At 35.5% G+C, this 22,591-nt stretch overlaps 1 protein-coding gene across 1 annotated transcript; it reads right to left on the minus strand.

Moving 5' to 3' along the window:
• Nucleotides 1-492: 492 nt before the first annotated feature.
• On the minus strand, nt 493-19,079 carry actn2b (actinin, alpha 2b). Its single transcript, XM_073827647.1, has 20 exons — nt 18,969-19,079; nt 18,707-18,826; nt 17,806-17,892; nt 16,907-16,994; nt 16,665-16,743; nt 13,531-13,612; nt 13,121-13,206; nt 12,945-13,037; nt 12,629-12,859; nt 10,343-10,490; nt 10,064-10,214; nt 8,824-8,932; nt 8,582-8,722; nt 7,807-7,989; nt 6,943-7,077; nt 6,564-6,743; nt 4,889-5,035; nt 4,020-4,085; nt 2,823-2,981; nt 493-2,711 (listed from the first exon to the last, which is right to left on the minus strand). The coding sequence occupies exons 1-20, from the start codon at nt 18,991-18,993 to the stop codon at nt 2,553-2,555; spliced, it is 2,469 nt and encodes an 822-aa protein (XP_073683748.1). The 5' UTR covers nt 18,994-19,079; the 3' UTR covers nt 493-2,552.
• Nucleotides 19,080-22,591: the final 3,512 nt, after the last annotated feature.

Raw genomic sequence — 22,591 nt, forward strand, 5'->3', positions numbered from 1 at the left:
AGAGTCAAGTAAAAAAACATGTAATTAATGTAAAAGATCAACTAATTCAAAAATCAATTTAGTTTCAATATCTTACACAAGTAAAAACTACTAAAAACTTGTACTTTATACAAGTAAAAACATGTAAATTATGCGAGATTATCCACCTTATTCTTTAACGTGGAAGCCTATGGGTGAGACTTTCAGTTCATTAGCCACTATAGGGAAATAACGAGAAGAATAACAATATGCAGTAAACGTTAAAAATGTTTGCACTACAAACCAATGTGTTCATAATTAAGATAAGACATTAAAATAATATGGGAAGACACACCAATTTGCAATATCAAGCAACTGTTTTGTACAGCTAAAAATAGCTGTACAGACCCATAAAATTTACAAATGGCCGCACCCACTCTTAATCTATTATGCATACATAAATACATATTTTAGACCTACAGTATGTCAACAACACTTCATTCAAAACAAGCAATAAAAAAGCAGAGACTTGGCCTTTTCATAAGTATGGTTTATTTGATTTATGTCACTGTAAAACACACATTTGGATTTCTTGTTCATATAATTGACATCAGACAGCAGACATTCACAAATCACTTCTTTCATGTTAAAACTGATTTTATAGGTTAATAAACTGACCAAAAATCAATCAAATCCACTTGAACACTCAGTTAGTGTGACTTAGAGTATAGAAATTTGCTGTATTTCTATTTCTAAAGCTTGACTGATACTCTGGAATTTAAATACTTTTCCACTTTCACAGTGAATGGTTTACATGCTGTGATCAATACAGACAAGAAAACAATTGTTTGTGTGTTAAGCAGGCTGTGTTTGTCTGTCGTTCCAAGGGGTTCACATACTTTCACCCACAACTTTAAATTTAGTATTTTATCTTAATCTGTGACCCTGGACCACAAAACCAGTCATAAGGGTCAATTTTTTTAATTGAGATTTATACATCTTCTGAAAGCTGAATAAATAAGCCTTCCGTTGATGTATGGTTTGTTAGAATAGGATACAAGATACAACTATTGGCCAAGATACAATTATTAAAAAATCTGGAATCTGAGGGTGCAAAACCATCTAAATATTGAGATAATTGCTTTTAAAGTTGTCCAAACGAAGTTCTTAGCAATGCATATTACAACTCAAAAAATTAAGTTTTGATATATCTACAGTAGAACATTTACAAAACATCTTCATGGAACATGATTTTTACTTAATATCCTAATGATTTTTGGCATAAAAGAAAAATTCATTTTGACCCATACAATGTATTATTGGCCACTGCTACAAATATACTTGTGCGACTTACGACTGGTTTTGTGGTGCATGGTCACATTTCTGTTTTTTGCTTTATTTATTTCACAACCTCTGTAGTAGTACATACATTGACACTTAATGCAATCGCCAAATTGAAGAACTGTTCAATCATTCACAATATTCAAAAAGTCAAGTACAACCAAAGCAGCTGCTTGTGCTCTTATCTATTTGACTCACTAGTAAGAATGACAAAGATCACCTTTTCCTACTTGATATAAACTGTTACTATATATGAAAAATCAGGCACTGTAAGGTTTTTAGGTGATTATGTTGAAGAGAATTTAGAATAGAAATTAAGTGGTTTGGTGAATCTTTCTCAATTTGGGGAAAATTCAAATGTGCAAAATCTTACATACTGTGGGTTTAACACTACCACACAAATTCTGGAAAAAGTGGGATTGGAAAAGGTCAGAGTAAAATGCATCAAACCTACAATGCACTTCAACATATTTAATTCTATATTTGTGACCCTGGACCACAAAACCAGTCATAAGGTTAAATTTTACAAAACTGAGATAAATACATCATGTGAAAGCTCAATAAATAAGCTTTCTGTTGATGTATAGTTTGTTAGGATAGGACAATATTTGGCCGATATATGCCTATTTGAAAATCTGGAATCTAAGGGTGCAAAAAAATCAAAATACTGAGAAAATCACCTTTAAAGTTGTCCAAGTTCTTAACAATGCGTATTACTAATCAAAAATTACATTTTGATAGGTTTACAGTAGGAATTTTACAAAAAATCTTAATGTAACATGATCTTTACTTAATTTCCTAATGATTTTTGACATAAAAGAAAAATCAATAATTTTGACCCATACAATATATTTTTGTCTATTGCTACAAATATACCCCAGCGACTAAAGACCGGTTTTGTGGTCCAGGGTAACATTTAGTGTAACTACTGATTTTGCTGTAATTTAAGTGATACTTTTTCTGTATTATAATAGCCTTCATCTATTGGACTTCTATAGATAAATAACCACTTTCATTTTACTTCCTTCATTGCATTCTATCATTTCCAGACTGCATTCCATGTGTATTGACTTATTAAACATTTCATATCAATCATTTAGCAAAATACATCAACTGAGACTAAAAACTGAAATTGTGCTCATTATTTTTATTAGCTGTGGTTTAATTTCTTGAGGCTTCTGATCTGATGGGTAATGAATTTACTTGGCTATCAAGTGAGATGGGATTGTAAAAGGTCAGAGTTGTTGAGAGAGTTAAAGGTCACTCTCTCCATAGAGGGCAGTGGAGAAGGCAGTGTAGTCCAGCGCTCCAGGCAGGGCCCCGGGGCCAGCGTATGGAGGCATCCTGCTGATGCAGTACTCTGCCTGGTCTGGAGGAAGCTCTTGCCTCAACTCATCTGCCAGAATATATGGCTGAGCAAGACACAATTAACAACAGATTAGGAATACGGAAAGAATTTTTCAGGTACAAAAGACTTTTTTTTTAAATCGTTAAAGTTAAGTCAACAACACAAACACACACACCTTGTCTGCAGCGAGGATCCTGAAGGAAGCGATGACCTGCTCAGCTGTGTCTGTGTCTGCTGTCTCTCTTGTCATGAAATCAATGAAAGACTGGAATGACACAACGCCTGAAACGTTTGGATCAACCAGCATCATGATCCGAGCAAACTCCACCTCACCCTGAAAAAAAACACACATATACATACATACATTTATAGCATTACAAATACTCCCCCACCACTGTACTTTGTTGAAATGTATGACCCTGGACCACAAAACCAGTCTTAAGTAGCACAGGTATATTTGTAGCAACAGCCAACAATACACTGTATGGGTCAAAATTATCATTTTGCATATTTCCTATTGTAAATATATCAAAACTTAATTTTTGATTGGTAAAATGCATTGCTAAGAACTTCATTTGGACAACTTTAAAGGCGATTTTCTCAATATTTGGATTTTTTTGCACCCTCAGATTCCAGATTTTCAAATAGTTGTATCTCGGCCAAATATTGTCCTATTCTAACAAACCATACATCAATGGAAAGCTTATTTATTCAGCTTTGTGATGTGTAAATTTCAAAATTTTGTGGTCCAGAGACACATATTGTTTACATATTTATTTTTTATATAAATATATTCAGTATTTATTAACAATAAATTTTTCCCCAAAAATAAAAATACTTGCCAGACAAAACTGTATAAAATAATGACACTTGTTTAGAAAATATATTCAATGTACTTAATATAATATTTTATACATTATATAATTTTTGATTTTAAATTAAGTTTTTTTTAACACCATTGGCAAAATAGTTGTTTCTTGTACTGAGTATGAGCATCACAAAATGTTATTAGATTGTATCTTTAAAAAGTTCCATAAAATGTAAATAGAGCAAAATAATAACAAAAAAGTATTAACTAAATAAATATATTTGACAAACAACATTTTGTAAAATAATGTTTTAAGAAAACATTCATTATAATATATAATTATATTATATCATTTTAGGTGTTTTTTTTTATCTGAAACCAGTGACAAAATAGTTTCTTTGTTTTTTATTTTATTAGATTTTATCTTTAAATTAAAATGAAATTAAAATGAACTGAGCAGAATTATAATAAAAATATGTATTTTGCCTAGATATTTTATTTTTAAAAAATTAAGAAAGTTTTTTTTTTAAGTTCTTAATCAGTGAACCCTATTTAAGGCCTTACCAGATCATAACCCATTGAGATCAGACAGGCCCTAAAGTCGTCAGAATCCATCGCCCCATTCTTCTTCTGCATTGGAAAGGTTAAAGGGCATAGGATGAGGTTGTGTGGGTGAAGCACCGACATGGTCAGAATAATGAAGCAATGTGGAGTAGGGAAAGAGACAGCACCTAACAGAGAAACACACACAAAGAGACAGCACACAACCACAGACAGGAAAAAAAAAAACACAAAAGAGGTTCATTAGAAATATATTCTGCTCCCCAGGGAAAGCATATGTATAATTCTAAGCAAAGAACTATATTAGGGTCAAGGGTTAGAAGTCATGTTGGTTAGTACCTGTTTGTCATTTTTATCTGCCCAAGACTGATCAGACACACTTTAAACTCAGTCCTGAGTTTACCCCTCTCCTTCTGAGAGCAAGCACCCACAACACACAAAAACATGCACAGGATACGAGCAGAAATTAAGTGCTATATCTATAAACTAGATGCAATTTGTGCTAAAAATCCACTTAAACAATATGACAGAGCTAAATTACAATATTTTACGTCTGATTTTAAACATACTAAATACTGCAATTATCTCCTATCTCAAACTAAATTTGTTCAAGGAACTGAATAGAAAGATAATTACCACTCTTGCATTGTGATGTCTCGGAAGAAGCGAAAGACAAGACATAACACAGAGCAAATATGAAATTAATGTGTCTCCGTTGAAATAAGAGAGACATGCAGATGTTTTTATAATGCTCAGTCAAAGTGGAGAAAGTTTTAGTTTAGTTAGTATGGTTTAATGATCATTAGTATAGCATCTATTCAACAAGGAAAATAGCTAGGGTAGTAAGAGTACATAAAGACTGAGTACAGCACCCGATCAAAGTGGTTGAAAGAGGATCGGAATTCATGCATCTGCTCCTGGCTGATGCCCTTTGCGTCCCGTGTCAGAATTTGAGTCTCAATTTCGTTAATAGTGCGCGCGATCGTAGTCAAAAGGAGCTCCCAGCCAACACGAATATGCTGCAGAGGAAAGAGAAATACTGTTGTAAAAATCAGGATTAAGTGACGATTCATACCTATTTTTTGTCACAAACATTTCTGTGTACACTTTTTTATTGTTCTTAAAAGAAATCTCAGCAAGGCTGCATTTATTTGATCAAAAATACAGTAAAACGGCAAAACTGTAAAAAATTAAAATTTAAAATAAATTATTTCTATTTAAATCAAATATAATTTATTCCTGGGATTGCAAAGCTGATTTTTAAGCAACCATTTATCCAGTCTTTAGTGTCACATGACACTTCATTCTAATATGCTGATTTGCTGCTCAATAGCAATAGGGGATGTTCCCATCACCCTGTTTTTATGCGCATTTTGAACTATCACCTCAAAAACAAGTGAAAAAATCCCTTATTTCACAAAAAAGGTTTTACACTCACTTGAGGTGGTTTTTGACTTGTGAAAAAGTGTTAATGCGAATAATCTGAATAAATTCCTCCATTGCGCATCAAAAAGTCATGTGACTTTGCACTATGGGATGGCATAATTTTACCAACCATCTGACTGATCTTGCTCCACAGCATCTGAAATGTGGTCATTTTTATGAAGTGACGAATTTGTTCTCTTTGACTTGTTGGATGTAAATGATGCTTTCCAAAATTCCAGTTTTACACTTAAAGGAGAAGTTCACTTCCAGAACAAAAATTTACAGATAATTTACCCTTGTCGTCCAAGATGTTTATGTCTTTCTTTCTTTCTTTGATTTCTGTCCATACAGTGGATTTCTATGGTGCCCCTGAGTTTAAACTTCCAAAATGAAGTTAAAATACAGCTTCAAAGGGCTCTAAATGATCCCAGCAGAGGAAGATGGTTCATATCTTGAAAAAATCTGTTATTTTCTAAAAAAAAAATTACACTGGGTCGGTATTTCTGCAGCAATGTAGGATGATTTTGAAGTTGGAGGAGAAAATCGACATTCCCAAACTGTCTTGAACTTGAATAAAGAGAGCTGACGCAGAGCTAGACAAGACAAGCATTTGAGGTTAAAAGTATATCAATTGTCTTTTTTTTTTTTTTTTTTAAATAACCAATCGTTTTCGCTAGATAAGACCTTTTTTCATCGACTGGGCTCGTTTAGAGCCCTTTGAAGCTGCATTTAAACAACATTTTGGAAGTTCAAACTCGGGGCACCATAGAAGTCTACTGTATGGAGAGAAATCCTAAAATTTTTTCCTCAAAAAACATAATTTCTTTACGACTGAAGAAAGAAAGACATGAACATCTTGGATGACAAGGGGGTGAGTAAATTATCCGTACATTTTTGTTCTGGAAGTGAACTACTTCTTTAAGTTAGATTAAATTATTTTGATTAATAAAGTAAAAAAAACGGCAATTATTTGAAATAGAAATATTTATAACATTATAAAATGTCTTCATTGTCGCTTTTGATCAATTAAATGCGTCCTTGCTAAAAAAAAAAAAGTTAATTGTGTGTGTGTGTGTGTGTGTGTGTGTGTGTGTGTGTGTGTGTGTGTGTGTGTGTGTGTACCTCCATAGTGTAGTTAGTATGTTTGTTGTCAAAGATAAGTGACTCCTGGATGAGTTGATGATCTCCCTCCATTCTGTCTATGTTGGGTTTATAGCTAACGATCACATGCTCATACTGTTTCAGCTGGGTCATCTGATCCTCCAAAGTCCCACCCACTGCCATAGAACAACAACCAATTTCCTGTCAGATAGATAGATAGATAGATAGATAGATAGATAGATAGATAGATAGATAGATAGATAGATAGATAGATAGATAGATAGATAGATAGATAGATAGATAGATAGATAGATAGATAGATAGATAGATAAAAGAACATGTCTTATGTGGGTCTATTACATTGGCACAGGTAATGGCTATGGTGGCTGAAGCCACTCACCTCCATCCTGGCCTGTATCCAGGGTCCGATGAGGTTGGCTTGGGCAGCAAATTGGCGTCTGAGCCTTTCGTTAGAATGCTGTCGTGCTAACTCCTCCTGCAGTGCACTGTCACGCTGGGGAACCAGCTTCTTCACCTGAATACACAAACAGACATCATTACCATGATTATAATTTTGTTTTGAAGAAGTTTGAACTTAAAAGGGTACACTGGGTGCAAAATTCATTTTTACAGTACATGGTGTTTGAATATAAATGTGTCTTAGCATTGTGTGGACAACCACTCTACAGTGATAAAAATCTATTCACTCCTTTTTTTAATCCCCAAAAAACCTAAACAGTTACAATTATCAAGCTGTTTCAATTTTCTGGGCAGTACGACTACTGACAGACTGTCGCGTATTAGCATTTTTCCGCCCTCAGCCAGTTCACTGTCCGCCATTTTCTCCATGCTCGAGCAGCTGTAGCGACAACAATGTCTCATAAGCAATGCAGTAGTTTTGTAATTGGATGTAAAAGTGAACATAAGAGTCTTCATTTTCTCCGGACATAAAAGCCACTGAGGACGCAGTGGATTAGTTTTGTTTTTGATGGTAATGCGCCACAGAATACACAAAAAACAGAAGAGAGGGGTGGAGTGAGCAGTAGCTCATTATCATTTAAAGATACATGCACCGAATGAGAGCTGTTTTTGACAAGATAAAAAGGAGTTGTTTTACACGACCATTAAGGAAAAATATGTTGCAGATATTTCATGAAGATCCTAAAGAATCAGACCAACTTGTGAAAAATAGGCATCCAAATTCCCCTTTAAAACATTTCTGTGCAGTAATGGAACAGAATGGTTTGATTTGTGTGTGTTTGACCTTGTCCCATTTGATGGCAATCTCTTCTGTAGTTATGGTGCTGTAGGGGTTGGTGAGGTCTCCACGAATGCCATAATTCTGGGAGATCTTCAGGACTTCCTGCTGAATGCCAAGGATCGCCTGCCTTTCTGCATCCGCCTCGGGAAGTGTGGACTTAAACTGCTCGTGAGCAGCTATCAGAGTCTACACACAATGGATAACATGTTTTTATATATACACTACCATTTTTTAAAAGAAATTAATACTTTTTCAGCAAGGATGCATTAAACTGATCGAAATGCCAATAAAGACTTCCAAATAAATGCAGTTTTTTGGAACTTTGTGGTTTCCACAAAAAATAAAGCAACATCTTTTTACTATATTGATAATAAGAAATGTTTAAGCACCATATCAGCTTATTAAAATGATTTGTGAAGGATCATGTTACACTTAAGACTGGAAGACAGCTGCTTAAATTCAGCTTTTCCATCAAAGGACTAAATGCATTTTAAAATATATTAAAACAGAAAACAGTTATTAAATTGTAATACTATTTTACAATATTACTGTTTACTCTATTTTTATATAAATAAAAATAAATGCAACCCTGGTAAGCCTATAATACTTTAAAATCATAAATCATTAAACATTTATTTTAAAAAGAAATGTTTTACAATTTTACAGCTTTACTGTATGTTTGTTCAAATAAATGCAGCTTTGGTGAACATTTTTACAAAAACATAAAAAAAAATACTGTCTGTTTACTAACATAAGCATGTAAATTAGTTGTGTATACCTGGACCTCTTCAATGGTGTGCACTATGAACATATCCTGTAAGTCTTCCATGGCTCCCTCCATCCAGTTATTAAAGGGTGCAGATCTCTTTGCATATTCCAGAAACAGCTGCTCCACCGTCTCCAAAAGTTTCTCCGTCCTCTGCAGAATTTAAACACTGATTTAAACATTTTGCTTTTTTTAATTCCTTCATTTATCAAAAACATTCTAGAAGAAAACAGGTAGGGAGACAGACAGCATACCTCCAAAGCCTCTCTGCGTTTCTGAGTGAGTGTACCCAGTTGGTCCCAGAGGTCACAAATACTTTGACACCTTAGATTCACTGATGCAACATCATGATAGTCCAGCTCACTTTAGAAATATAAAACAAAAGATAAAAACTCTAGGCCACAATATTGCATTTGCTATTGAGTATGCCTCCCTCTAGTGGTTACTCACTAACTTTGGATTAATGAGGAATTTTGTATCCTTTTTTTCATGTAGACCATTTATGACCCTGGCCACAAAACCAGTCTTAAGTAGCACATGTATATTTGTAGCAATAGTCAAAAATACACTGTACGGGTCAAAATGATAAATCTTTCTTTTATGTCAAAAATCACTAGGATATTAAGTAAATGTTCTATGAAGATATTTTGTCAATTTCCTTACATATTTGAAGTAAACAGACATCTACATTCATTTCTGTTTGCTTTTTGCATCTAAATTAACATTAGTATGCAAATCATTAGAAGTATGCTCCATAGTTTATCAGTAATATTACCCTGCACTTACTCAGACAACATAAAGGTCAGAAGCTTTACTTTAGCTTTTAGTCACTTACTAAATGCACACACACTCGCTAACCAGGCCTGCAGGGAGATAATGAATGTTAAAATAGAAAGTCAGCGATTCAAGCGTCAAAGTATGCTGTAAGCATGGTGCGTGTATATGTGTCTAGCTACGGATAAGTAGTGTGAGATATGAAGCTATCCAGACCCTGTAAGGTGATAAGAAACTGAACGTGACAGGTTAGTTACAAGGACAAAGTACTTGTGCACTAATATTCAAGCATTTGAAGTTGGTGAGACTATTTTAAATATCTTTTATGTTCGCAAAGACTTCATTTATTTGATCAAAATACCATAAAAATACAAGTATTGTGAAATATTATTGATTTAAAATACCTGTTTTTAATTGCAATATATTTTCAAATTTCAGATTATTTTTATAAATATGTTAATTTGGCGCAAACACTTTTTTTATTATTAATATTATTATTTGTGTAAAATGTGACACTTTTTTTCATAATTCTTTATTGAATAGAAAGTTAAATTTTTTCCAAGTTAAATTATTATTTAACAATTTAATGCATAATTTCTTTGAATAAAAGTCTTAATCTGAATGAATGTTTACATTAAAATGGTCAGCTAAATGAAATGAAGACCAGTAAAAAAAGGTGAAAGCATTTTTCAAGAGATCCAAAAGTCCAAAATATCATACTTGAGCTCCTGAGCAATAGCAGCAATCTGCTCGACTCTGTCCTGGTGGGCGGAAAGGTCACTCTCAAATGCCTCATGCTTCCTCAGCAAAGCTCGGACTTCCATTAAAGAGGCTGACTCGTAGTCCTTCCGGGTCAGCATCTCCTCCTTACCTATTGCAAAACACATTTAAAGCATATATCAAGCATCATATAGTGGACTTTCTTATCCAAAGTGGCTTCCAGTTCATTTTTACACAAGTGCAGAATGGTTATGATACCACTTCATGTTCAGGACTCACCTGCAGCCCAGCTCTCATGGTTGGTAGCTTTTTGTCTGAATTTCTCTGCTAGATGGTCCAGTCTTTCTAGTCTCCTGATCTCCGTCAGCAGCCATTCCTCATAACCCTTTTCTGCCTGTTCCAGCCCCTGCCACGCACTTGCTATGTCCTACAGAGACAAAAACATCAACTATGAAACCATCGAGAAATTGCAAGCATGTTCACCTTACTGTTTTATATATGTATGTGTTTATGACCTATAAACCTACACTACCAGTCAAAAGTTTTTGAACAGTTTTTTTTTTTTTAAAGAATTCTCTTCTGCTTACTAAGCCTGCATTTATTTGATCTAAAATACAATTTTGTGAAATATTTTTGCTATTTAAAATAACTGCTTTCTATTTGAATATATTTTAAAATATATTCAAATAGAAAGCAACTTTACAACATGACTTCTCCATCCAGTTAGGTTCATCAACAATTACCCCATCGACTTCAGCCAGAAATCTTGGTGTAATCTTTGATGACCAATTGACTTTTAAAGACCACATAGCTAAAACTGCTCGATCCTGCAGGTTTGCATTGCACAGAAAGATCAGGCCCTTCCTAACAGAGCATGCTGCACAACTCCTCGTCCAGGCCCTGGTCATTTCCAGGCTGGACTACTGCAATGCTCTTTTAGCTGGTCTTCCAGCATGTACAATCAGGCCTCTACAAATGATTCAGAATGCAGCAGCACGGCTGGTCTTCAATGAGCCCAAGAAGGCCCATGTCACACCTCTCTTCATATCCCTGCACTGGCTACCGGTTACGGCTCGCATCAAATTCAAGACACTGATGCTGGCCTATAGGACAGCCACCGGCTCATCACCTGCTTACCTCCATTCACTACTACGCATCTACACTCCCTCCAGAAGTCTGAGATCCTCTAGTGAAAGACGCCTCATTGTACCACCACAGAGAGGCATGAAATCACTTTCCAAAACATTCTCCTTCAACGTCCCTGCCTGGTGGAATGATCTTCCCACCCCTATTCGGAATGCAGACTCCATTACTGTCTTCAAGCGACTGCTGAAAACCCATCTTTTTCGACACTATTTGACTCAACAACAAAAAAAATAAATAAATAAATAAAAAAAACTTTTGTTCTCCTCTCTTTCCTGATCTTCCCTTTCTAGCCCGTACTCATCTAACAACGCCTGATATATGGTATTTTTGAGCACTTCCTATGTCGATCTGCCTCCTTAGGATGAATCACTTGTTGTATTCCCCAATTGTAAGTCGCTTTGGATAAAAGCGTCTGCTAAATGAATAAATGTAAATGTAAATGTAAATGTAAAATGTAATTTATTCCTGTGATCAAAGCAAAATTATAGCATGATTACTCCAGTCTTCAGTGTCACATCATTTGCTCTTCAAGAAACATTTATTATTATTATTATTATTATTAATAATAATAATTTTAATATTTAAAACAGTTGAGTACATTTTTTTTCAGGATTTTTTGATGAAGAGAAAGATCCAAAGATCACCATTTAACTTAAATAAAAATACACTATACCATTCAAGAGCTTGGAGTCAGTATATATATACATAAATGCTTTAAATTGATCAAAAGTGATGATAAAGGCTTTTATAATGTTACAAAAGATTTCTAATGGTAATAAATTCTTCTGAACTTTCTATTCATCAAAGAAAATTATACTCAGCTGTTTTCAACATAATAATAAATAACTGTTTTTAAGCAGCAAATCTGAATATTAGAATGATCTGAAGGATCATGTGACTGGAGTAATGATGCTAAAAATGCATCTTTGAAATCACAGGAATAAATTACATTTTAATATATATTCAAAAAGGCAAGTTATTTTAAATAGTACAAATATTTTAAAAGTATGCTGTTTTTGCTGTCCTTTGGGCCAAAAAAATCTTTCTGTTAAAATACTATTGACTGGTAGTGTACAAAGCCATATTTTTTTAGAAATACTTTGCTGAAAAAGCTAGCTAGCTGGTTAGATAAATGAAATACAAATACAAATAAATAAAAAATACAATAAATATCAGCGTAAAATAACAATAAAATAAATATAAAATATATTTTAACATTATAAAAACTATTTAAGTAAAACTAATAACAAACATAAACTAAATAGATATTAAATAAAAAAAATACATATTAAAATAAAAACTAAATAAATCAATAAATATTAAAATAAATAAATCAATACAATTTTTAATTGCGGTTCTGTCTAATTAGAGATCTAAATAAAGATTTGTCGTGTGCATATGTGTGGGTCAAACTCTCACCGAAACCATCTTGCCTTCAGAGGGCATAAACGCAGGCCGGTTGCTGATGCGGAGTTTAGTCTGCAGGGTGTTGAAGCTGATCTCCAGTTGACACTTCTCCTGCACTTTGGGAGGTTTGTGCATCCTGCGGTAATCTCGGAAATCCTCCAGCTTCCGCTGCATCTCAGACATGGTCTTCTCCGGTGCACGATTCTCCAGCCAGGGAGTGGTACGTCTGATCCACTCCAACAGCTACAGAGCAGAGGGAATATTTATGAGTAATATGTGTCTGTGTGCAGTGTGTGGAGTGTATCTGATTTGTATTTAATTACAGTACCTCACTAGCCAGTCTTTCATAATCCTCCATCAACTTCTCATTTTCCTGATTCACTCCCAGCACCTTACAGATCCTGTTAGCAGCAGTTTCAGCCTGAGGGAGAGAAACACAGTAAGAAAGAAGGTAGGGATGGATGGGAAGATAGTTGATCTGCTCAATCTAGCACACACAAATACCTGCTCAGCTCCAGCAAAGGCATGGTAGAAGCAGGACACATAGGTCATAATAGCTCTCTCGTCAGGCTTAGGGGTGTTCAGAATGTCTGCAGAGAGAGGAGATGAGCTAAGGGACAACTACATAAAGGTGCGATAGAAGAAAATATAAATACAACTAGGAAACACAAGTCATGTTTATCTGTTAAAGTGTCTAGAACTTGGTTCTTCTCAAGGTTTCCTACCAAAATAAATCTGAGGGAGTTTTTCTTTGCCACAGTCAGCTGTGACATAGACAATACTACACAATCTTTTTTTGCATAACATTTTAGTGAAAGACATTTTTTCAATATTTCACTGGCTGAAAGCTACAGTATGTATTTAGCTGGAATGTTACATGGAGGATTGTAGAATTTTCTATGTTCATCGTTTACCCTCTGCATCCAGCATTTTGGGGATGTCCAGGTGTTTTTCCGCGATGTCAAATGCCAGATTCAGATTACCCAGCGGATCATCCTGCAGACAGACAAAAAGAGAGAATACTGTTTTCAACAATAAAAAAATATCAAAAATATTATAACCCAAAAAAACTAAATTAAAATAATTTGCATGCAAAAGTGAGTGTCAGTATTCAGGTGCCACTAGAAAAAAGAGAAAACGTACAACTTTGAAATTCTGAAAGAGAAAAAAATAAGGATTTCAAATGATAAATCTGAAAAGGAAGCACTGGTAATACTGAAAGACTGGTTGCTCTTCTACAAAAAATAACTACACTACTATTCAAAAGTAAAACCTTTAGTATGTAAGAATGCATTCAGTTGATCAAGAGTGAAAACATTTATGATACAAAAGATGACGTCAATGTTTCAACAAATGTTTTCCACAGTGATAATAATAAAAATATAAAGTTTCTTGAGCAGCAAATCAGCATATTAGAATGATTTCTGAAGGATAATGTGACACTGAAGCCTGTCAGGTTTGCTATCAAAGGAACAAATTACATTTCAAAGAAAATTAATCAAATAAATGTAGCCGTGGTGAGCATAAAACATTTTAAAAACATTAAGCACCATTAGTAATCGATGCTTCCATTCTGCATCTTAAAGGGATAGTTCACCCAAAAATGAAAAAACCTTTGTTCTTCTTCGGAACACAAATTAAGATATTTTTGATAAAATCCGGGAGCTTTCTGACCCTCCATATCAAAAGCACATGCATTGCGGAGAGCTGAAATTGTTGAAAAGAGGTATTTTTGTTTTCTTTGCACACAAAAAGTATTGTCCTAAAGTGATGTCCTTACTACCTTTCTGGACCTTGAATGTGGAAGGACCCTTGTTGTCTATGCAGGGTCAGAAAGCTCTCGGATTTCATCAAAAATATCTTAATTTGTGTTCCGAAGATAAATGAAGGTCTCACGGGTTTGGAGCGAAAGGTAAGTAATTAATCACAGGTTTTGGTAAATTAACCCTTTAAATGTGCACGTTTATGGTTATTATAAATGCATGTATTTGTGGATGTGTGTGTAAGCAGAGTCTGGGGATCAAGCTTTTGTTCTCTGTGTCAATAAAAAGCCTTATTGCAGGACATCAGCAGCTGCAGGGGATCCAGACGGTCCTGGACCCTCCTGATGCTCGTGTCCAAACTGGGACCACTGGGGTCTATGCTAAACGCTGGATTACCCCATTCAAGCTCACCTGGAGCCGTCAGTGACAGCTGAAAGGGATAGGAATGTCTGAGTGTACAAGGGGTTTTTTAGTCACTCGATGTTGAACTGACAGACTTGGACAAGCTAAATAAATCTTTAATCTTCAGTGGTCTGAACCAACCTACTAATTAAAACCAAAGTACACATACACTGATTGGAACAGACTTGGAACATGGCTGGAAACAATGTCTCATCCTGCTCACGCCTTTATGTTTCCCTATTCTAAGCTGGGAGCTAAGAAATCAAGCATGTCACCGGAATACTAACATGCTCCTATAACCACTTAAAATGCAATTCGAAGGGTCCTGAGATACAATATGTTCTAACAGGGATTCTTAGAAAGCATCTTTTAGAAACAGTTCTGATGCTTCTGGTATGTGGATCACTTTTCCAAGTTCTATTCCAGGTCAGGATTATTGTAAATCCAAACGGTCCTCTGAGAAAACATGTTATGGACCAGCTTTCTCTTGACTGCCATAACAACTAGAGTTATACACACACCACTGTTCTAAAGTTTGAGGTCAGTTAGATAAGAAATGTTTCTTGATCACCAAATCTGCATATTAGATTTCTGAAGAATCATGTGGCACAGAAGATTGGAGTAATATTTGTGAAAAATACAGCTTAGCTGTTCTGAGTGTGAGAGACTTTCGAAAACATTTAAAAATCTTGCCGACCCCAACTTTTGAACAGTAGTCTAAATACATCAGGAAACGATAGCTAACATGAGCTACTTGCTAGATACAACTAAAAAACATCAACTACACAAATTTGCTCTTGCAAAATGGTTCACAGAGAATCTCCTGCACCTAGGACATTCGTGTAAAGTTTAGCTCCAATCATAAAACATACCTGAACCATCTAATCAAAACTATCATAATCACCATAACCTTCGAAAGTGAATGCTTAAAGGGATAGTTCACCCAAAAATGAACATTTTGTCATTAATTACTCACCCTCATGTCGTTCCAAACCTGTAAGACGTTCTTTCATCTTCGGAAGACAAATTAAGATGTTTTTGATGAAATCCGAGAGTTTTCTGACCCTGCATAGACAGCAATGCAACTACCATATTTAAGGCCCAGAGTGTAGTAAGGACATTATTAAAATAGTCGTGTGACATCAGTGGTTCAACCCTAATGTTATGAAGTTATAAGAATACTTTTTGTTTGCAAAGAAAACAAAAATAATGACTTCATTCAACTACTACCTATCTAGGCCTTGAGCATGGTAGCTGCATTTCTGTCTATACAGGGCCGGAAAGCTCTTGGATTTCATCAAAAACATCTTAATTTGTGTTCTGAAGATGAACAAAGGTCTTACGGGTTTGGAACGACATGAGGGTGAGTAATTAATGGCAGAATTGTCATTTTTGGTTAAACTATTCCTTATAAACAATCTACACAAAATTTGCACAAAATTTCTGCTAACTCTCAAAAGTTGACTCTAACACAGGTAACATGTTACTAAGTTAACAACTAGCTAAAAAGCTAAAATTTAGCATCAACATGTGCTGCCTTCAGGTTTTAAAGTCAATCAGTTCTGGTTTGCGTGTGTGAATAGGTGCATAGAAGGCCAGTCCATCCTTCCAGCTATTGAGGCCACAAAAAAAAACTGTGAATTTCTGATTGTACATGCAATAAATGAGACAAGCTTTAGGTTTTTAGGGAGGGTCCTTAGATTTGTGAGGGTGGGAGTGTGATGTTAGACACACATACTATAAACACACACCAACTGTGCAGTGATGTCAATAAAAGGTAGCATCAGGATGTTGTGGCAGACTTGTTATTTGACTACTGTGATTGTGCTGTTAGATTAAATGTCCCAGAGGGTCAAAGGTTAATGTGGGGTCACACTTGAGACCTTGTTGAGTTTGGAGTAGTCAATGAGGTCAGGCCTGTGCCTGTGGATGAGAGCGCACAGCGCCAAGCCATCCTTCCAGCTTCACCAGAGAGAGAGAATCAGGGTCATGTTGGAATTAGCATAACTGAAACTATATAATTGTCTGTTTTTTATCTCTTATAGAAAAAAAACAGATACTTATAATAAAATACAAAACATTGGTATCACCTTACAACTTTTTTCTATCCAAAAAAGAGCCTCACCTGACATGAAAGTTTTGAACATTGACATTCCTGTAGGGGGCAGTTTTCCTCTGACACCACAGCAGAAGTCCTTCTTTGGCTGAAGTTTCTGAAAGATGATTGGAGAATATCATACAACAGAACATGTAGGTTACACTAAATACAGTATAACTGACTTCAGTCTGTGATGAATTCCTTGTCATGTACTGATGAATTGTAAAGGCATTTATTCAATATTTCAATTCATTATAGCAGAAAAATACAATTATTTTTTTTACACAGTGCCGTCCATAATTTGTTCATTTAAGATTTAAGGATTTTTAAAGGGAACCTCTGGTATTAAGAGTTCTATGGCGTAATAAAACAATTGTTTTATACATATTTTGGACTATGGGGGAGCCATTATTTCAATGATGTGAAATGGTTGCACTCAATGAGCTACAGGCCTACCTGTTGCAATTTTAACAGCAACACTTTTAGTATAGACCACAGCTACTGAAAGAGCTTACAAATGGCAGAGACAAGAAACGCTAGATGCCATCCTGACAGGATGTAAACACGCCAACGCTTGTCATGATGCCGCAGCCACTGAAGCAGTTTCTAAACATGGATTTTACTCAATATCTGGGGGCATCATTTCATTGTATACCGGTACAGCATTTCGTTGTATAGCCTATGCTTATATCCATCGCCACCTATAAGCTCTTTCAGTAGCTGTGGTCTTGTATCAGTATTTTATTTTTTAAGCTGTGTTGTGGTAAAAATCGCAACAAGTAGCACCAGTCATGCCATAATGGCGCCCCCATAGTCCAAAATAAGTATAAAACAATGTGTATTTTTTTTTTAAATAATAAGAGTTTTGCTGTTTGTGCAGATGTGCAGTTGTGTGGCATTTTTTGTTTGGGACTTGTTTTCTTTACCTTCAACAGAGATATCCTGAATGGCGAAGCGAAGGATGATGGTCCAGATCATACCAAGAGTCATTTTCACATTCCCATCAACAATTTCTGCGAAAATATGACAGGAAAATTATTTCTCAATTAAATAAAGGGTTGAGCTAGTAAAAAAAAATAGTGTTTTGCTTCATTTTGTTTATTTTTTTTAATATAAGATATAGAGTGATTTCACAACGCGACATCAACCATATTGGCTGCACAGAACGTAAACAAAGCCAATGAACTGAACAGAAATCTCAAATTTATCTGATTATTGCTGCTAAAAAATGGTCAATTATTGTCATGTTTTGGGCTGTAACAATCGGTCGGACCAGGAAAAACATTTGGAGTACTACAGACTGACAAAAGTTATAACAAATCAAGGAGAAGAGTGCAAAAAACTGTCTATGGAACAAAAGGTGTTTGTGGTTGGCCAAACTGAACCAGGATTTCCAGGGCAAGAATCTTGACAACATTCATGTTTGTTCTTATCACTTCTCATCAGGTAGGTGAAATATTTGGCTAATATCTTAATTAATACTGCTTGTACGTATCTTTACCACCTTTTAACTTTAGTTTGTCAAAATATTGTGCCCTTTTCTGCTTACTAAGTCCTCTGTATGATTTAGCAGCTTCCACAATTTTTCCATGGTTTTGACAGCATAAAATTAGCAGAACAACGTATTCAGTAGTATATTAATCATGCAATCCATGCTGTTGCTTACATCCGAGTATCTCCAATATGGCCACGCATCTGGGTAACTGACCAAACCGTGACGTAAGTGCAAACCCTCTATATAGGATTTGTGACATGCAAAATTAATAACTTACATCCCCCTAATAACTTTGTTTTTTACAATTGCTACAGTTGTGCAATAAAGCATACCTTCAGCTCCAATGGAGATTAGTTTCACCCCTTTGCTGGTGATGAAATCAAGGGCTTTGTTGACATTGGCTATCTTGTGAAAACGCATTTTTCCTCTGTCAGGCTTGGGTAACCTCTCGCCTGCCAAAATACATGGGATGAAAAATTTATTGGTATATAGTTAATATTACATATTGTTGAGGAAGTTCAGCATTCAGTTCAGCACTTCCTGATTTCTGATTAATAGTATTTGGTTAAACAAATAAACTTAAAATGAAATTACCTGAGATGACTTCAAGTAGCAACATTAGTTTGAGGCCATTCCTGAAGTCTTCCTCTATGTTCTCAATCTGTGTCCCAGCTTTCCTCAGGTGAGAATTACACCAAGCCGTGAACGTCTGGGAAACAAGTACAGTGTAAATAAACATACAACCAACTAACTACACATAGACACTCTTACCTGTCAAACATACACACTTACATACAAATCCATCTAAACAGTCCTAATCATTGGCATAGCATATGTATTCTACACTCCACATTCATCAAATGCAGAATGCTTGCACAAAACCCCATAGTCACTGTGCAAAATCCCTAAATCAAATGTGTGGCAGTAGACCAGATTTACCAGTTTGTTTTAAGATTCTGATATTGTCCAAACTCCTGTATTTGATTAATAATCTTTGAAAGACATTCTAATTAAGAACAGGAAGTGTAATTTGATCAGTCAATGAGACAATAGAATGGCATGGCATTATAAAACCACCCTGAACACATGAGCATCTACACTTGAGTTGAAACGCTGAGTTCATCCTCTAGAAATATCTAGCACTTAACCATGTACAATAAGCTACAAAGCTGGAAATTGCCATGCAGCTGCTGTATATCATCCTCTGCATTATCCTATGATTGCTTTCCAGAACCACTTTTGATAGATTTGGGTGCTTAAAATTCAGCAACAACTTCCCACACATCAGCATCTGAATAACATTTTGTCCACCAATGTTAATGCTATTAGATTATGTTGGGACCAGCAGACACTAATAAGTATAATTTACTATTGAGCACAGAGGGTTAAGAGTTACTGCTTCAGGCCTTTTACTACTTTATGTTTAGAGCCACGGATGAAGAATCAACTCTATACTATATGCTTTACTACCAGGGTCCAAAAAACACTTTTCAATCACCAAATGTGGTCACAAATAAGCATTAAAATACGTAAAATAATAAAGTAAAATGAATTTTTGGATTTTGAAACCTGCATACTGCATTAAAATGACAGGCAAATCTAATCTAAATAACAAACGTTATGACCCAGTAGTGCTGGGAACAATTTCATGGAACAAAATGTGGCTGTACTGCTGCCCACATCTGTATTGGGTTGCACTGTCAAATCCGTTTGCTACCCTTTGGCCATTTTTTAGACTCAATGGAGCGTCTTGTTAATCCCTCAAAGCAGGTTCAGTCATTGGTGGGCAGATGAAAGCTTTACTGTGGACTCCAGAGTGCATTCCTGCGAGGTAAGAGTGTAAATTTAGCTCTCTCTGCAGAGTCTGTTTCTGATAAGAGGACTGTGATGAAGTAGGCTCACGCTGAGGAGAGAGATATGAGCGAGAATGCAGAGAATATATTGTGTGTATCGCACTGCTGTGTTGCCTAATCGGACAGGAAAGAATTTCATTCATTCTGGATAACTGTAGGGTGTGTCTGCAGTAACATGCCTGTGTGGGGTGATGGTCTATGGATGAATAACTGAGTGAAAAACAGTCATTAGACCCTAACATCACAGATCAACAAGCAAGTTTAACATTTGAGTCATAACTGTTGATATATACAGCTGAACTCAAAAGTTTACATACACATATCTTTGGTTTTTCAGCATTTTTGTGTATTTGAACCCTTTACAAGAATGATTTTTTCACACAGAGGATAACTGAGGGGCTCATATGCAACTATAGAAGGTTCAAATGCTCAGTAATGCTTCAGAAGGAAACACAATGCATTAAAGGATAACTATTGCCAAAATGCAACCTGGGCTGTTTTTTTTTTACTGTAAACGAGACAAACTTATATCTAAAAGCATAATTACGACAAAGGAGCCGTTTTTGAGATTGACTGTGATTTTGTTTTGTAGTCAATGGCCGGTGTACGGGAGTTCTAGGGGCATAACTTTGAGCGCATCAAAATCGATATTTTTACAATACTAAGAAGGCTCGACACACCATGAAACTTTGCTCGAAGTATCGCCTGGGTCTCTTCACATGAACTCGAGCATTGAGAACATTGTTTGTGTACACAGAGTTTACTAAAAAGAAAGTTTTTGAACAACTCACTTTCACTGTTCGCGGCCGTCTTGCCAGTCAAGAGGTGTCGATCTCCGAATGCGAGGATGGATAGCTCCTAAAGCATATTTCCATATAAATGCACGGCTAATTCGTTGTTTTGTCGCAAGTGAAAAACAATATTAACCTTCTAGTTGTAAAAAGAGCCTCATATAAGCCTAATATTTCATCCAATGGAGTCCATTCCTTCGCATTTGGAGATTGACACTTCTTGACTGGCAAGATGGCTGCGAGTGGAAACACAAACAGTGAAAGTGAGTTGTTCAAAAACGTTCTTTTTAGTAAACTCTGTGTTCACTAACAATGTTCTCAATGCTCGAGTTCATGTGTAGAGACCCAGGCGATACTTCGAGCAAAGTGTAATGGTGTGTCGAGCCTTCTTAGTGTTGTAAAAATATCGATTTTGATGCGTTCAAATTTATGCCCCTAGTATTCCCATTCACCGGCCATTGACCACAAAACGAAATCACGGTCAATCTCAAAAACGGCTCGTTTGTCGTAATTATGCTTTTAGATATAAGTTTGTCTCATTTACAGTAAAAAAAAAAAAACAGCCCAGGTTGCATTTCGACAATAGTTATCCTTTAAGAGCCAGGGGTGAAAACTTTTTGAATTTGAAGATCAGGGCAAATTTTACTTTTTTTTTTCTTCTGGGAAGTATCTTTTGTAGCTTCTGAAGGGCAATACTAAATGAAAAAAAAAAGATATTGGCAATATAAGAAAAATGAACACATCCTCATTCCGTTTAAAAGTTCACACCCCGGCTCTTAACGCAACATTTTTCCTTCTGAAGCATCAGTGAGCATTTGAACCTTCTGTAATAGTTGCATATGAGTCCCTCAGTTGTCCTCATTGTGAAAAGAAGGACCTAAAAATCAGTGATTGCTGGAAAGGGTTCAAATCTAGAGTTTGATATGAAGTCAGTTATGGTACATGACAGTAAAATGTCTGTCCGCTTCAATTTTGAAAACACTACTATAGACTACACAATAGAAAATGATGCTGTTTATATACACAAAAGAATTCCCCGCCAAGGACACCGGATTAAGCTAGTATAAGACCTTTTGGTGGTGGGGTTAAAATTAGCCCCTGCAACCATTCTAATCCCAAGGACGTCATCCTGTGTTGGAAGCATCTGTTGACAGTCCGCATTCCAATCGTATCAGCAACAGACACACAGGGCCGCGAGCTGCTGCGCTATTGTTAGTTCGGTACCCGCTGCATCCATCCTCAACGCGCGCTCCCGACAGCCGGAGCCAAGCCAGACCCCTCTGTGACACTGACAGACCACAGAGCCCATAACGGGACGGGATTCCATTGCCAACAACTAATAGCTAAATCCTAGCTTAAATGATAGATAGATAAATAAATAAATACACACCCACACATAAAGAAAGGTACATGAAAATACACAAAGAATATATATATATATATATATATATATATATATATATATATATATATATATATATATATATATATATATATATATATATATATATATATATATATATATATATATATATATATATATATATATATATATATATATATATATATATAT

Source organism: Garra rufa, chromosome 21 (genome assembly GCF_049309525.1).
Source record: "Garra rufa chromosome 21, GarRuf1.0, whole genome shotgun sequence".
Taxonomy (NCBI): Eukaryota; Metazoa; Chordata; class Actinopteri; order Cypriniformes; family Cyprinidae; genus Garra; species Garra rufa.

Excerpts from the sequence above, each read along its gene's own strand:
- actn2b (XM_073827647.1), bottom strand. The coding sequence starts at position 18,993 with ATGTTGCTACTTGAAGTCATCTCAG. Across the intron at positions 16,995-17,805 it reads TCAGGATATCTCTGTTGAAG|AAACTTCAGCCAAAGAAGGA; the intron begins GTAAAGAAAACA and ends ATCATCTTTCAG. Across the intron at positions 13,038-13,120 it reads CCTTTGCTGGAGCTGAGCAG|GCTGAAACTGCTGCTAACAG; the intron begins GTATTTGTGTGT and ends TCTCTCCCTCAG.